The 14,609-nt window shown below is 34.4% G+C and overlaps 1 protein-coding gene across 2 annotated transcripts in view; it reads right to left on the reverse strand.

The window, feature by feature from the left end:
* Positions 1-14,609, reverse strand: part of UHRF2 (ubiquitin like with PHD and ring finger domains 2) — a 77,739-nt gene that overhangs the window by 42,189 nt on the left and 20,941 nt on the right. For both annotated transcript variants that reach the window (XM_065744172.1, XM_065744171.1), the window contains exon 4: positions 5,073-5,291. In XM_065744172.1, the coding sequence (XP_065600244.1) occupies positions 5,073-5,291 (219 nt within the window). The remainder of the gene's footprint in view (positions 1-5,072; positions 5,292-14,609) is intronic.

A 14,609-nucleotide genomic window follows, 5' to 3' on the forward strand; every position in this document is an offset into this window, starting at 1 on the left:
GCACCACAGTTTCTTTGGAACCCCCAGATGCAACCCATATAGTTCCATGGATGCGTACAGATATGGCAAGTGATGCTTGATTTAGCCCTCATAGACTGCAGGTAGTTCATCATGCTGAATGATTTTACTAGGAAGAGCAGTCAGATCTTGTTGGTGAAGACTGAAGCAATGAAGGCAGTTTCTGTTGTTACTCAATCGTACGTTCTGTTTACAAATATATCCATACTTCCTTACTCAGCCTTCCACTGTCAAGGCTGTAGTAAAAGCATTTTGTGCTGCCATGGATACCCATAATAAGTGTTAACTCTAAATAAGCTTCTGTACATGCAACATCTTTATATGTTCAAAATCCTCAATTACACTTTTTTTTTTTGAAAAAAAAATTACATTTTATCTACTAAGTATATACTTAGATACTAAGATACTAAGTATATACTAAGTAGAGAATTTTGTACTCTGGTATTCCTTCCTCACTTCCATCAGGATCTTGATATATTTCATTAACAATGAATTAATCACTTCATTTCCAGATAGTTTTGATAATAAGCAGTAGATCCAGCTGTGTACCACTCTGTTGACCTGTCCACTTATCCATAAGAAGTTCTGACGTCATCCAGGAATCCTCTTGACTGTTTCCATTCCACTGTGTGGTCCTGACAGCAGGTGTCAGGGAACTTTAAATCACTCATAAAAAAATGGTACTTTGTCATTCAGAGGTTTTAAAATGTGGCCTCTTCCTTGCTCTGATCAGTTCAATTACCACAACACTGCCATCCTTTTCAACTTCTAATCCTGACCAACAGACTCTTGGCCACTGTTATCCCACTGAACAGCTCCCTATATATACATATTTGCTTAAATACACTTGAGATGAGTAACATTCTTTAGCAATACCAATATCGCTCTTATTCCCACAACCTGTGCCTTCTGCTTTCCACATACATCCCAATACCCTTTAAAGATGGAATCATCAACCTTCCTAACTACCTCAAACACTACTCACCAGGTTCATCAGCCTGCTGGCGTAGATGCTTTCATTCCACTTGAGGATCAAAAGCTTTCAGGTAAAGATGGGAATCAAAATATGGGTCCCATGGTATTAAAAGTCAAATCTCTGGTTAGTTGCACAACTAGTGTTGGGAGATTTTGATTCATAGGATATGCTTACTCCTTTCATTTCTCATTTAAGAAGATTTGTCCTTCAAATGCTTTTTCCCTTTCACCAAGATTATTGAGAAGATCTTACAAACAGCTATATTAATTTATAAAAGCCTCCTCTTCAGGGGAGGACCATTGCACTGAAGTCATGAGAAGGAGAGGAAAGAGTGAGACATTTATTCACTCTTTCAAAGTTTTGTTATTTACAAGAAATATAACATTTTTAAGCCTGCGCAAGAAACTTACAGGCAAGTACTTCTTAGTAAGCATCTTATCAGGACACCTGTTGGTACCTCATGAAAGCTATTCTGAAAAAACAGCTCTAAATAAATCTTGTCAATATTCCACATATAAGCAAAACAAAGTATTCCAAGACCTACCAGCAATAATTAAAGATGTTAAATTAAACAAGTAAAATAGCAAATTATTTTGGGTAGAAAATTATACCACAGAATGACAAACTATACAGAATGAAACTGCAGGTCTAAATAAGAAACATTTGGTATCAACAGGTACTCTTCTGCGAATCTACCAGATACGACAACAACTGTGACATATTGATTACCGTAATACATAATAAGAAGGATAGAAAAATAACAATATCATACTTTGAGAATGTTAAAAAAAAGGTGCAACTGCCAATAACCTTTTTTTATTATTGTTTTCAGACACAATTTCTTGGTATCATCCATGATAACATGCAAAGCTTGTTTCATTCTTAGTTCACTGTTCTGTAATAATATGTTTAAGTTCTGTACATCTGTGAAGCCAGAAAAACCAAGTACTATGACTTCAAAACCAGAAACTAAATATAAATTAAAAAAAAATGTTCAGAAGTAGAACAAGGAGTTGTAACAGTATGGTCTGCAAAAGAAGCATAAAGTCTTCAAAAACACTGGTACATACTGCAAATTGAATTTAAATCAGTTTTGAAGTACCTTCCATACAGAACATTCTGACCTGTAAGTGCACATTCAAGGAAAACTCATGGTCCTGTGCCTACTTGTGGTAGGCAAAGCACCACAATTTCCCAAGTATTTCTATCTAAGATGCAATCAGTGCAGTCTGGATAGGTCTCAAGCATCTTATATATCTTAGTTGCAGTGAAGATACAGTATAGATGAAAATTATTATGTGGTTAAATTTTGGTAATCCTTTTTTCAGTCTCACTTCAATAATGTTCTCTAATACTCATCTGTTTCCCAAAACATGAACTAATGCTGACAAACTGTACAGGACATTTCCTTTAGGTTATGAATGAAATGTGACTAAAAATACCCAAGCAACATGCATGTCAACAAATACAGTAAAAAAATAAGTATTCATAGTATGTTCTACCATCTCCAAAGCATTAACACAAACAGTACATGTTCTTGTTATTTCCTGCCACTGTGCCAATAGCTTCATGAAATTTTTGCCATAAGCAATCAACATTATGGTATTAGACGTTAAACAATTTTGTACAAAACAGGTTATTTTGTACAGAGCCTCTTTAACATAATAGCAGGAAGAAAGGGATGTCACAGCTGTGGAATATATCTGAAAAATCCATAAAATTACTGCCTCTTTTTACTATCTGCAAAGGTTGTTCTTAAGTAGCAAGCAAATAATCACTAGCACATTATCTATTCATGACTAATGTATACACAAAGCATTTGCAACAGATTACACCTTTATTGAAAATAATTACTAATTTTAAGTACTAATGGAAATGTTATATTAACAATATAAAAAAAACAGAAAGACTGATATTTATTATGCAAACCTACATAACCAAAACGTAAACTGAGTAAAGTTTATCAATACCAATACTAGCAGATTTATCTTGTAAGTTTATTTTTAAATGAGAGGACCTACTACTAATTGAGAGGAACTTTTTAGGTAACACAGGTGATAAGGAATTATTCCTTGATGAATTACAGAAATTATTCAGCTTGTAAATACTTCCTGCAGTTTGTAGAAAGTAAGTTTGATTAGTTTTGTATACAATCCATCAAAATTTAAATAAATTCTTAATCAGGAAGAAGATTCACTAGATTAAGATTCAATTTAGAAAATGGACTACAAATAAAGTATTTGTCAACTCTGACTTTTTTCCCATTTTAAAGGTGCAGTGAAATGTCAGTACTATGGGGAATCCCATAGTACTTGATTCATAGTTACCATCTTTAAATTTGAAGATAACTACCATCTTAGCTACATTTTTAAAAGGCTATTCTGTCAAGATCCAACCAACATGAGCAAATTACTTTTTTAGGTATTACTTGAAATTGATACTTGCTTTGCCAATATAAAGTATATTTTGATTATCCTATTTTACCAAAGGGGAAAAGCTCCAGAAAAAGCCCTGCAGACAACAGTTTTAAATAACATTATCAGTACAGATTCGAATCTCATGTAAACTGATATTTGGACAGTTCTGATGTAAAGAGCAATTAAGTTCATCTCTGCAATTTACTAAATGTCATACAAATATTAGATGCATTATAATAGAAACCTCCATCTCTCAAGACTTGACTTTAGTTTTTAATCTCTTTTGCCAAATCAATGATTAATATCTGTTCAACTTCTTCTTTGTTTACATTTGATTCTTTTTTTTTTTTTTTTACCATTTTTGTCTCCAAAGCATGTTTTTATGCCAGCTCCACTTAACACAAGACTGCAGTAAACTGGTTCCCTAAAACTCCCACTGCTCTAAAATTAGAAAACAATCAAAACAATTTTAATCTACTTCTGATAAACAAAGTCAATGTCCTTCTAATTTTCCAGTACTACTTATGACTGTATTTAAAATGAAATATTGAATTGCACCTGATCATAGATGTGTCTTTGTTCCAGTTAAATATGGCCTACATTAGTTTCTCCTACAGATACAGTAATTCTCCTTTTTCATAATGAAAATAAGAGTACTTATATATTAGTCTATTACATTTAAATAATACACTCCCATACTAATTACACTACTCACTGAGTACTATGTGGGACACATCATCATTAAACCAATCATTGCTTAAATAAGAAAGGAAATATCACTTCAGCGGGGTTTAATTTTAAGAACAGATTCACTCTTAGCACGTAAGAATCCCTTAAAACATGCACATCCCTCTTCTGGAAGGATGGAGGTTGCAGAATGGATCCAGTTGACTTCAGTTCTTTTATGCCAGAGAATGACAATGTTAGAGGAGTAAGAAAAGCTAGTGGGAGGAAGAAGATTACAGTGAATTCTTCAAGGAGACATTCCATAAAGATTGGTCATCTCCTTATCCTTAAGAAGGCAGTCATACAGCTTACTGAAAGTTATGTCATACAAATTTCTGTGGAAAACACTGTACCCAAAGAACCGTACACTTTTTTTTTTTTAAATCAAACAGATAAAAAAAGTAAAGACATTTTGGTAAGTTCAGCTACATGAAAATTAATGTAACTCTCACATCCACAGTTCCTTATTTTACCTGTCATAAGCATTAGAACCTGCATCAAGATTTTATTCTTTAAAATACTGACCAGCCAGTACAGTGACTTACTCCTGTTGTCAGATATATTTAACTCCTAATGACACCCAGAAGTTCTCAAATTTCTCAGAAATTACTGAAAAATGATGTTTCAGCTTTGAACGGAATTATATAAGTTAATATAATTTATAATTGACTAAATGTATAAATACAAATAAAAACATATTTAGATCAGGTGAAATCTTGTAGTACACAAACCCTGTAATTACTTTCAGCAATTGTATGAAATGCAGAAATTACAACTCATAGTTCGCTCAATTTAAGAACCATGCACTGCAATTCCATGACAGACAGCTGTGGGATTGAAGTATCACATTAATTTTAATCTACTGATGACTAGTAGACACAATGATAATTTATATGGTATGTAAACATCTTATGAGTTGGTCATTCAAATCTTACCCCAGCAGAATTTTAGCATGAACCTCTTTGTTAGTCCTTGAGATTTCTCTCAAAGAGGTAATTTCTGCATCAAACCAAAATCCTCTTTCTTCCGGAGTCTCAACATTGTAGTTAACCATCACCACGTCACCCACTTTTAATTCGCTCCACTTCAGAATGGTTCTTGCTCGGGGTCGAAGATTATTGATGTCCATTTCTACTATGCCACTCTCTGGGTACCTTCAAAAGTAAAACCAAGAACAGTAGTGATTACTCCTTCAGTAAGATATAAGTCACAGATAACACTTCAGAAAAGTAAAACTTTAGAAGTATCTTATGGTCATATAAAAAAGCTTGATACAAAAGGATAATGTAATATCCTTTTGAAAAATGCAATTTTAATATAAATAGGATCCAGTTCCTCGATTAACCTGAGATGGGAAAATGTCTCCAAAGTTCTATTGAAAAAAACCAACAACAACAAAAACACAAAACTATAGGAACTGGTTGATTGTTTTCATTTAAAAGCATTCAGTTCCAAGTTTTAACGCAGACACTGCCAAAATTTGGTCCCACAGTGGTCAATATTTTAATTAAACCAGAGTAAGGCAATAAAGATTAACTTTTTCAACATGTCACATTTTTAATTTAACACTACTTTCATGCATTCACTACATTTTCACTTTAGCACCATATATAGGACAGATCTCCTTAGAAGCCTAACCCTACCAACGGAGCTTACCAAACTCATGGGATGAATATAGCTCAAGTACAAATTCCATACATTTAAAAAATAGCTATCTACAAAATCTATTAAGGGACAAAATAGTGTAAAGCCAAAATCCCTAGAACAGAAAACATTTAATTATGTAAAGGAAACATCTATTTAAGTGAATGGGAGACCACTCCTTTTGACAACTTATCTTGAAAAGATGCAGTGAGGAATCCTATTCTTTAAGCAAGGAAGGTAAAGGGTGAATCACTAAATCGTAACTAAGAAATTTAGTGAAAAATAACTAGTTGATCTAAAGACTGACATCTTTCTTTAGAAACACAGATTTTACACAATATTACCTGCAATTTGTTAGATTTTATAAAGAGATGTCATACAGTAGCACTAGAGGATGTAAGCAATCACATTTCACAAACAAAATCAAATAATATTGAATAACAACTGAAGAGCACAAATTTCTTTCCAAATGGAAACTTGTTTAGTAGAATTAGAAGTGTTACTTGACAGCAATACAGCTAAAATAAAAAAGAATACTATGAAATAACCCACAAACTTTCTAAGACTTGAGATGTTAACTTTCCAGCCTAACAGTATAGCCTTCACAAATCTTCTGTATGAGGTACTTCTTCACCATGGAAGTGCTTGTATGGTTTTCAGATATGCTGTAAATACAGCACAATATAGACTATGAAAACAATGCTAGCAGAAAATAGCCAGCCTGCTACAAAAAGAAGTGCTAGACTACAATAGTGAAGTTGTTTTCTGATACCACATGTAGGCTAAAAAAATCCTCCAGCATTAAACAAGAAGTAGATGATGTCCCCGTAGATGTTTCCTACAATATGTCTATAGGTATTAGCCATATTTTCAAGTATTTCTTTTTCTGAGCAAAAATTGCGAAGAATTATATATCTTAAATTTCCATCATGTAATAATTTTAGAAAGAGCATTCTTGCAGTAGCTCTGTTAAATGACAGTGACAAAATTTCACCCTTGCTAAAGTACAGAATCTGTTACTTTCCAGCATGCCTGTCTATAGTGAACAGGACCACCTCAAAGCCTTGGAAAAGCTGCACTGTGACTTGCTACGTTTCTACATAAAGTACACAGATTTGTCATTGATGGCGTAAGGCTCTAGAGTAAACTACAGTCTGAGGGCTGTCCTCTCCTAACCAACTGAATGAAAGCCAGCTGATGCAACTGGACACATTTTAAGTAAGTGCATTTCTGTTTTATTCAATATCTTCCTCTAAATTTAACACACCAGTCTGCTACAACAAAGGTGAGCTAGAGAGAAAGCCTGGATGGGGTAGCTGCACCAGAGAAGACCTAGTACTCCATCTGTAGACCCTTCTTTGTCCCTCATTATGCAGATACCTGAAGTGTGGCTTAAACTTTTGTGGAAGATTTAGCTTTTTTTTTTTTTTTTTTAAGAAATGTGAAACAAAACAATTTAACACTGATTGTACCTTGAGATAAACCAACAGCCAAATAAAAAAACCAAACATAACTGTTCTGTACTACATACAAAAGTCAAATTTTAAGAGTGTCTGGTTCCCAGCACTTTCAGAACCTAATCATAAAAACCTGCATCATAGAAATTATCTCAGGTGCTTGAAATCGAGTCAGTATCTAAGTAACATTCTCATATGATCCAGCTTTTCACATTTGTAAAATTTTTGCTTCAAGGATACTGCATAACCATCATTGGTATACACCTTTGTACTTCAACTCTCCCTTAGAAGAGCTATTCTACAACATACAATGCTTATAAATATTGCAGTAACAGTAACAACTGCATTAAAAAAAAGAGGTTCACCAACAACAATGCAAAACTGAACAATGAAGTAACGTCTATTTTATTGAAGGACCTACATAATGGCAAGGCATTATAGTATAACAGGCAATTGAAATCTTATGACAACTAAGTTTGGGCTACTCGTTCATTCCAATCCTCTTATAATGAACCCTCCCTAAAGTTTGAGGATGACTGTAAAGAAATGAAGAAATGAGGTACCTGAACTGAGAAATGAAAATAGGTCTTAAACATCAGAAAAATAAAGAATTAAAATTATATTATGCTTACGTACACAAAAATAGTTAGCATCCACGAGATTATACAGGTACTATAAAAATAGCATTACAAAATTTCAATGTCACTATCCAAAAAAATAATCCAAGAAATAGAACTTGTAGCACTATGCATTCATAGGAATTTTGATCTGAAATATTTTTTTTTCTAAAATTAAGATTTTTTTTGTGTCTGTTCTTTGGTCAATAATAAAGGTCTTTGGACAATTAACTGCTATTTAATCATCAAAAATTATTTTGTGACAAATTCAACTTTGTGCCAACTCAGAACAAAATGTATCCTACTGTTTAAGAACCTCAGGGATATTTATTGTCAGTGACTACAGTTCTGCTCTTGGATGTATCCAGATAAAGATCTGGAAGAATGAAGACTGCTAACTAGCATTAATAAAATAAGATACAGAAAATACACTCGAGTCCCCATTTATAGACAGAAACCTACTGCTTTCCAAAGCAAGAACAAAGCAGAATCTTCACTCATTTTTCACTCATTGGCTGGATAGAACTTCAGCTTGCAAATAATTCATGAACAAAAATTTTCCTTGTCAGATTTCCAATTTCTTTTATATCAGGTTCCATATGCAAAGTGTTTTTGCTGTTGTATCTGTGCACACCAAAATGTTCTTACAAACCAGCGTTTGGTAAATCCTAATAGGTAGATACATTTGTCCATACTTTATATCCCAAACTGAACAGCCGAAACAGCATTTTGATTTCAGCTCAATCTCACACATGCTAATAATATGTTAAGCACAGTAACATTACTCCTCATTGTATTCAGTAATAAGAAATAAGTACTTTTACAATAAATTTGGGACCTCAACATATCAAATGCCACAGTTTACCTAAGCAGGAAAAACACACACTCAACATTAGAAAATGCCATTCACGCCACGCTCCCTTTCTAGAAGGGAATGTATTTTATGCAAACAACATGCTCAAGATAAAACTTAATATCTTACGTATACAAGAGTAATATGTAACTATGTCCTCCCACTTCCTGGTATAAAAGTTTTATGTAGATAAGCCAAAATAATTAATATTGTTTCAAGACTTTATCAAGCCTCAAGAAAGAAACGAAGAACTCATTCTTAAAAGTGTAATCAACAACTGATAGACATTGTTTTGCAAAGGTGTTTTTCATTTATTGCATTACCTATAAAATCCTGTGATAGCTTAATGATCCTATTAAAAAAAGAAGCAGTTTCACAGCTATAAAAGTTTTATGTAGATAAGCCTTCATACACAAGACTTTTCAGTTCACTGAGAACTCTCAATGCATCCTTCAAGTCTCCCCCCCCCACGTCACTAGAACAACTGAAACTACAACTGAAACTGGAAAGATAATTATTGAAACAAACAAACAAAAAATACTAAGACTTCCCTACCCTGTCTCCAAACCAGTACGACAAGTATCGTTAGTAGAAAAGTGAAATTTCCAAAAATTACTATTTTCCAAAATAAACAGAATGAAAACAAAGAGTAATTGAGAAATATGTGTGCAAGGGGAGGTACTGTGACATTCCTTTACAGAAAACAAAAGAATTCTGTTTGCAATATGAGAGCATTAACTCTGATCAAAGTAGCCACTTCTCAAAGCAGTGCTTCTGTACCTTACTTCTGGCCATTCTGTGCAGCCATCAGTCAAAATCATTTGAAAGGACAAACTGCACTGTGGATTAGTCTTTTCAGTACATCAGGAAGCAAGAATATTTTACACCTATACAATCACTACATTCAACAAAACTGAACTATCAGGTGTTACATACCTGGGAAATGAGGTAAAAGTGGCCGCCTCTTCTGAAAAGAAGCCCATAATGCTTGAATAACATATTTACGTCTCCAAAAATCAATTCATCAACAAGTTGTAATATGATAATTGTAATCTATTATATCCCAGACTATTACATTTTAAGGTGAAGTCTGCAAATAAATATTTTGAAAATAAAACTACTAAGTCTTTCAACAAATGATTTGAAGTTGAAAGAAATAGCAAGTTTAAGACTATTATTCTGCTGATGATCTCTTCAGTTAAGAAGGCACTTAAATAGAAAGTATTGTAGCTTTTGTTTCCCTGAAAAGGTTGTTCTTATAGAGGCACATCATTTCTTCTTTTATCTTCTAATTTTCTCAAAATATTTTGTGGTCTCCAATAACATAAAGCTACAACTTTGGGAGTTCAAGATTAAGCCACCCATAACAAAGTTTACAGGAATCTCAATCTGTCTGGGACATTACTTCCAAGACATACAGAATGAGTGAAATCCCTGACTTTTAATGACAACACAATGAAATTCTGTTTTTCTTAATATACCTATGTATACATACATGCTCCCAAATGTAGAATTGAGCATAAATATGTTATTTTTAACAGATTAACTGTAGCCTGGACTATACCTAACAGAAGGAACTTGTCTGAAATAGGAAGAACGCTGTTGGTATTGACAAAGTATACAGCAGGACTGTGTTTTGGAGTGCTAGCCCTTCACAATCTTTCAAACAGAATGCCTCCTCCCCTTATAAAAAGGGGAATCAGTAAAACCTTAAAACTTTTACATGAACTGTTACTCCTTATACCACATTCCGTGACAACTTATCTTACTGCCTGCAATCCTAACTATTCTTGAACAAATAGGGCACATAATAAAAAGATTAAAGAAAAAAGTAATCTAACTAACAGTATTTGAAAGACCTTCTTCCCCCTATACTTAAAGATTGTTCAAAGGTCCTACAATACAAAAATATTTATACATTTTATCTCTTCATTATTTTATGTAGGCAGGTTGAGACCTACTGAGTTGGCAACCATTTTAAATAATTTATTTCCAGCAGGGTTACCCCTATCTTTTTCCTTCTAAACTGCCTTTTCATTTTTTTCATGTCATCATTTCCTAACTGTCCAAAATGAACTTTGTTGCCCAAGTTTGCATTCTTACACCATTTCGGTCAGCATGACACACCTATGCTCCTAACATGACTCAAATAATTCAGAAGCAAAGAATCTTAGAATGGTAAATACAATCTCACAAATCCTTCTCAGTCAGAAGCAAAAGCAAAATTTAAAACTTCAATATTGACTTGACGGTTTAAGGCATTTAAGCAGTATGTTCAAAATGGAAGCTACCAGACTAATACAACTGTATTAGCACAGTTCCCATTTAGAAACAAGCCCAACTCAGTCCCAGATCACTGAGATTAAGTCCCATTTTATTTCAAGCTACCACACACACTGATATTTTTCTGGACTCCTTTTATGATCTGAGAATCTAAATTTACTCTTTTCACAATTCACTTCATTTTTGTAACATTTATACACAGCTTGTGGAAAACTAAATGACAAACGAGAGTTGAGTACTGAGTGATGCTTACTTACAAGTATGGTAATAGTACATTCTTATGTGCCTCTACCTTCAAAGCAGGCTGCAATCTCTTCAGGAGTAATGAATGGCTTAAAACCACTTCAGAAAAAAGAAATAATTGAGTTTATTCTTGAGGACTACAGGTCCTAATTAGTAATAATATTTAAATAAAAGCACACAGTACACAAACACATCCTGTTTATTTAGTTAGAATAGCACCTATACAGGACAGAAATTGTTAGAGCAGAGGTCTCACTAAAACCTGAGGAATATGATGTTCTTAATTCCTCGTGCTGAAAAATGAAATAAACTATCCACCATAATTTCTGTTTCATATAAATTCTTTGCTTAGGATCACTTCTGTAAAGAAAATGCCAAAAAAGCACCTCTGTAGCTAACAACAATCTACACATTCTCTTCTTCCTGGTCTACCCCTGCCTTTATTTTCAGTTCAAGGGAGCATATGAGAAGGCATCACAAGCCAAAACTACAGGCCTAAACTCTCCACAGGGAACGGCAGGTGTCAGCATAACCAGAGTGCAGGTGAGGGCATAACACTAGCAAAGCCACATCCATGATCATGGCTGTGTTGCTAGGCTACATGCAACAAAATAATTCCAAAGTTCACTGTTTCATCCACATAAAGCAGCTCAACATAAAAATCCTCAGTGTACAGGCTCCAAGGTGGATAAATAAATATGGATTTGGAAAATATAAACCTTACAGTAGCAAACAAATTAACTGCCTATGCAACTGCTTATATACATAGTCAGTAGCTCTCCACATCCAGTCTGCAAGGAGTGGATTTCTGAGCTTTGTTACGCAATAATTACTGTTGGATGACATCCAAGGACAGTATAGTTCCAACACACGTGTAATAGAACTCAGGATATTCCTGAGTACTGGCTACAGATCTTCTGAATGAAGGCATTCCTCTGCAATGTCAGAATTAAAAAGTACACTGCAATTATAACTCTGCTTTAGCAGTCTTGCAGCAGATTTTCAAATTGCCATCATCCACCATGACCATTTTGGAAACTGTAGTATCCTTTGATCTTTCAGATAGAGGCATAAATATCTACGGGTTCTAAAAGAAATCTAAAATTTAAATTAAAAAAAATCAGAAGCAAGATGTCATTCTCTGTAGAGAGACTCTGATGGTTAACATCACCTAACAGCTTTCTACACAATTAATTATGAGGATCCCTCATACATTGCAACATTCTCAACAGACTCAAAAGAAATACTAGGAAAGTTCAGGAAAACCCACTGAAAAACAGTGTACTGAAAGATCAGCAAGGATTAACTAATGTAATCAGTACATCTATCTCTAAAATCCATCAGCCAACCAAACCTATAAACAAAACAACTTCTGACTGAAGAACACAGTTGGATAAAAAGAACTCAGATTTACTTGCTCACTTCAGTCCATCATGTTAAAATCCTCCTTTTAACTAATAACATCATCTCCCATCAACAAAAGCAAGTCTATATTAATAAGACCAAAACATTACCCAGTAGAATAAAAACCAGTTTTCACAAACCTGTTGCTAGAAGTGCTCTAAGTTCTGTCTGCATCAAACAAGGAACGTGATAAAGCTTTCATGAATCCTCACTATTAGTAACTGCTATCTGGCTACCTAAAGTAGCTTAACAAAGCTGGGTGTGTATCTCACTGATAATGCATCCTGCCTTTAAGTGCTCATGTGACCAGCTCCTTTCAACATCATCCATAGTAATTCTACTGGATCACAAACTCCAACACACATTGCAAACAGTTCAGAAATAGACCTGACTTTTCTATTAGTGATAGGACAAAGGGGAATGGCTTTATACTTGAAGAGGGGAGATCTGGTTTAGACATTAGGAGAAAATATTTTACTCAGAGGGTGGTGAAGCACTGGCACAGGCACAGAAGGCCAGGTTGGATGGGGTTCTGGGCAGCCTGAATCCGATGAGTGGCAACCTTACCCACAACAGCAGGGGGGTTGGAACTGGATGATCTTTAACATCCCTTCCAATTCATATTGTTCTATGATTCTGTGATTCTGCATTAAATGACGCATACTGCAAATATTTCAATTCAAATTTAAATTAAACTTCTGTTAATGGATATAAAATTTCAGAGGAGAAACACTATCTACCCTGAAAAAGTGACCTACACATGAGTGATACTGAATTATTTGTGAATAGATAAGGATACTGGCATTTCTCAGCCTGCAGACATTGCTAGCCTTCTCACAACTACTGTGAAGAGTGCTTCCTTAAATGGAAGTCCTTTGAGAAGGAAAAAAAAGGCAACATATGCTTGTAAATCAAGAAGTCTTTCCACTAGTTCAGGGAAGTCCTAACCATGAAGAAGCTAACACACAGTAAGAGAACTGTTTCTCTAACATTAAGGAGGCTATAGCCAGTACCACACAGGAAATAAGCATAAAATGAAGACATTAACAAGAAATGGTAAGCTTTTACATGACAAAGTCTTTACTGTGCTGTATTAAGTAACTACTGCATGAGGAGTGGGGTGCTGAGTAAGTAATTCTTAAGAAGGCGAACACGCTGTGGTAACTACCCACAGCCCTGTTAACTTCAGGATCTAAACATATGTAGGATTCAACAAAAGTTCTTTCAAACAAAAGAAAACTGAGTCACGTTAAAGACAGGTTCATACTCTGTTAGAAAAGAGCAGCTTTTTGAGGCAGAAAAAATGGATGATAGTAATGTATGAAAACCGATAGCACACCTTGTTCTTAATCTCAAAACCAGCCATTAAAAACTCTAACCCATGTAAAGGTGAAACAAAAATACAATGAATACCATGGCAGAAAGAGAGAATGACAACAGTAGTAGAAACAGGACCTGTAAGAAATACTACCTCCAGGCAAACGACTGTGTTAAAACTCCCTCCAGAAAAAGGACTTAACAGGTAAAAGCACCATTTCCACAACTGGACATCAGGAGGAGTTGGTACCAAAGACCAAATGAAGCTCAGAATTGATAAAACTCTCAACTTTAATGAAAACAGTGATCTTTAAACAAGTACCACTTGTGTTTTAAAATCTTCCAAAACAAAGAAGGGATATCATTCTTCTTTATTCACATCACTAGCAGTCCCAGATGGGAGTAAATCTTGTTTAGCCATAAAGCAATTGCTCTTTTGGAAGTTATTCTAAGCCCTTGTCCACAAAAGTTAATTTTTCTTCATGGTAATCCCTCCTAGAAAAGCCCTGCCATTGTGTTTTCCCTCTTAAATATTCACTTTAATTACACTGCTTAAACAGGAAATGAAAAGAACAAAGGAATAAATAAAAAACCTGACTATCAAGAGGGGTTACACTTGTTAAACTGTTCAGCCCAAGAAATAGAAGTAGTTTC

Source organism: Cyrtonyx montezumae, unplaced genomic scaffold (genome assembly GCF_038088225.1).
Source record: "Cyrtonyx montezumae isolate F1298 unplaced genomic scaffold, pur_monq_1.0 scaffold_30, whole genome shotgun sequence".
In the NCBI taxonomy this organism is placed as follows: domain Eukaryota; kingdom Metazoa; phylum Chordata; class Aves; order Galliformes; family Odontophoridae; genus Cyrtonyx; species Cyrtonyx montezumae.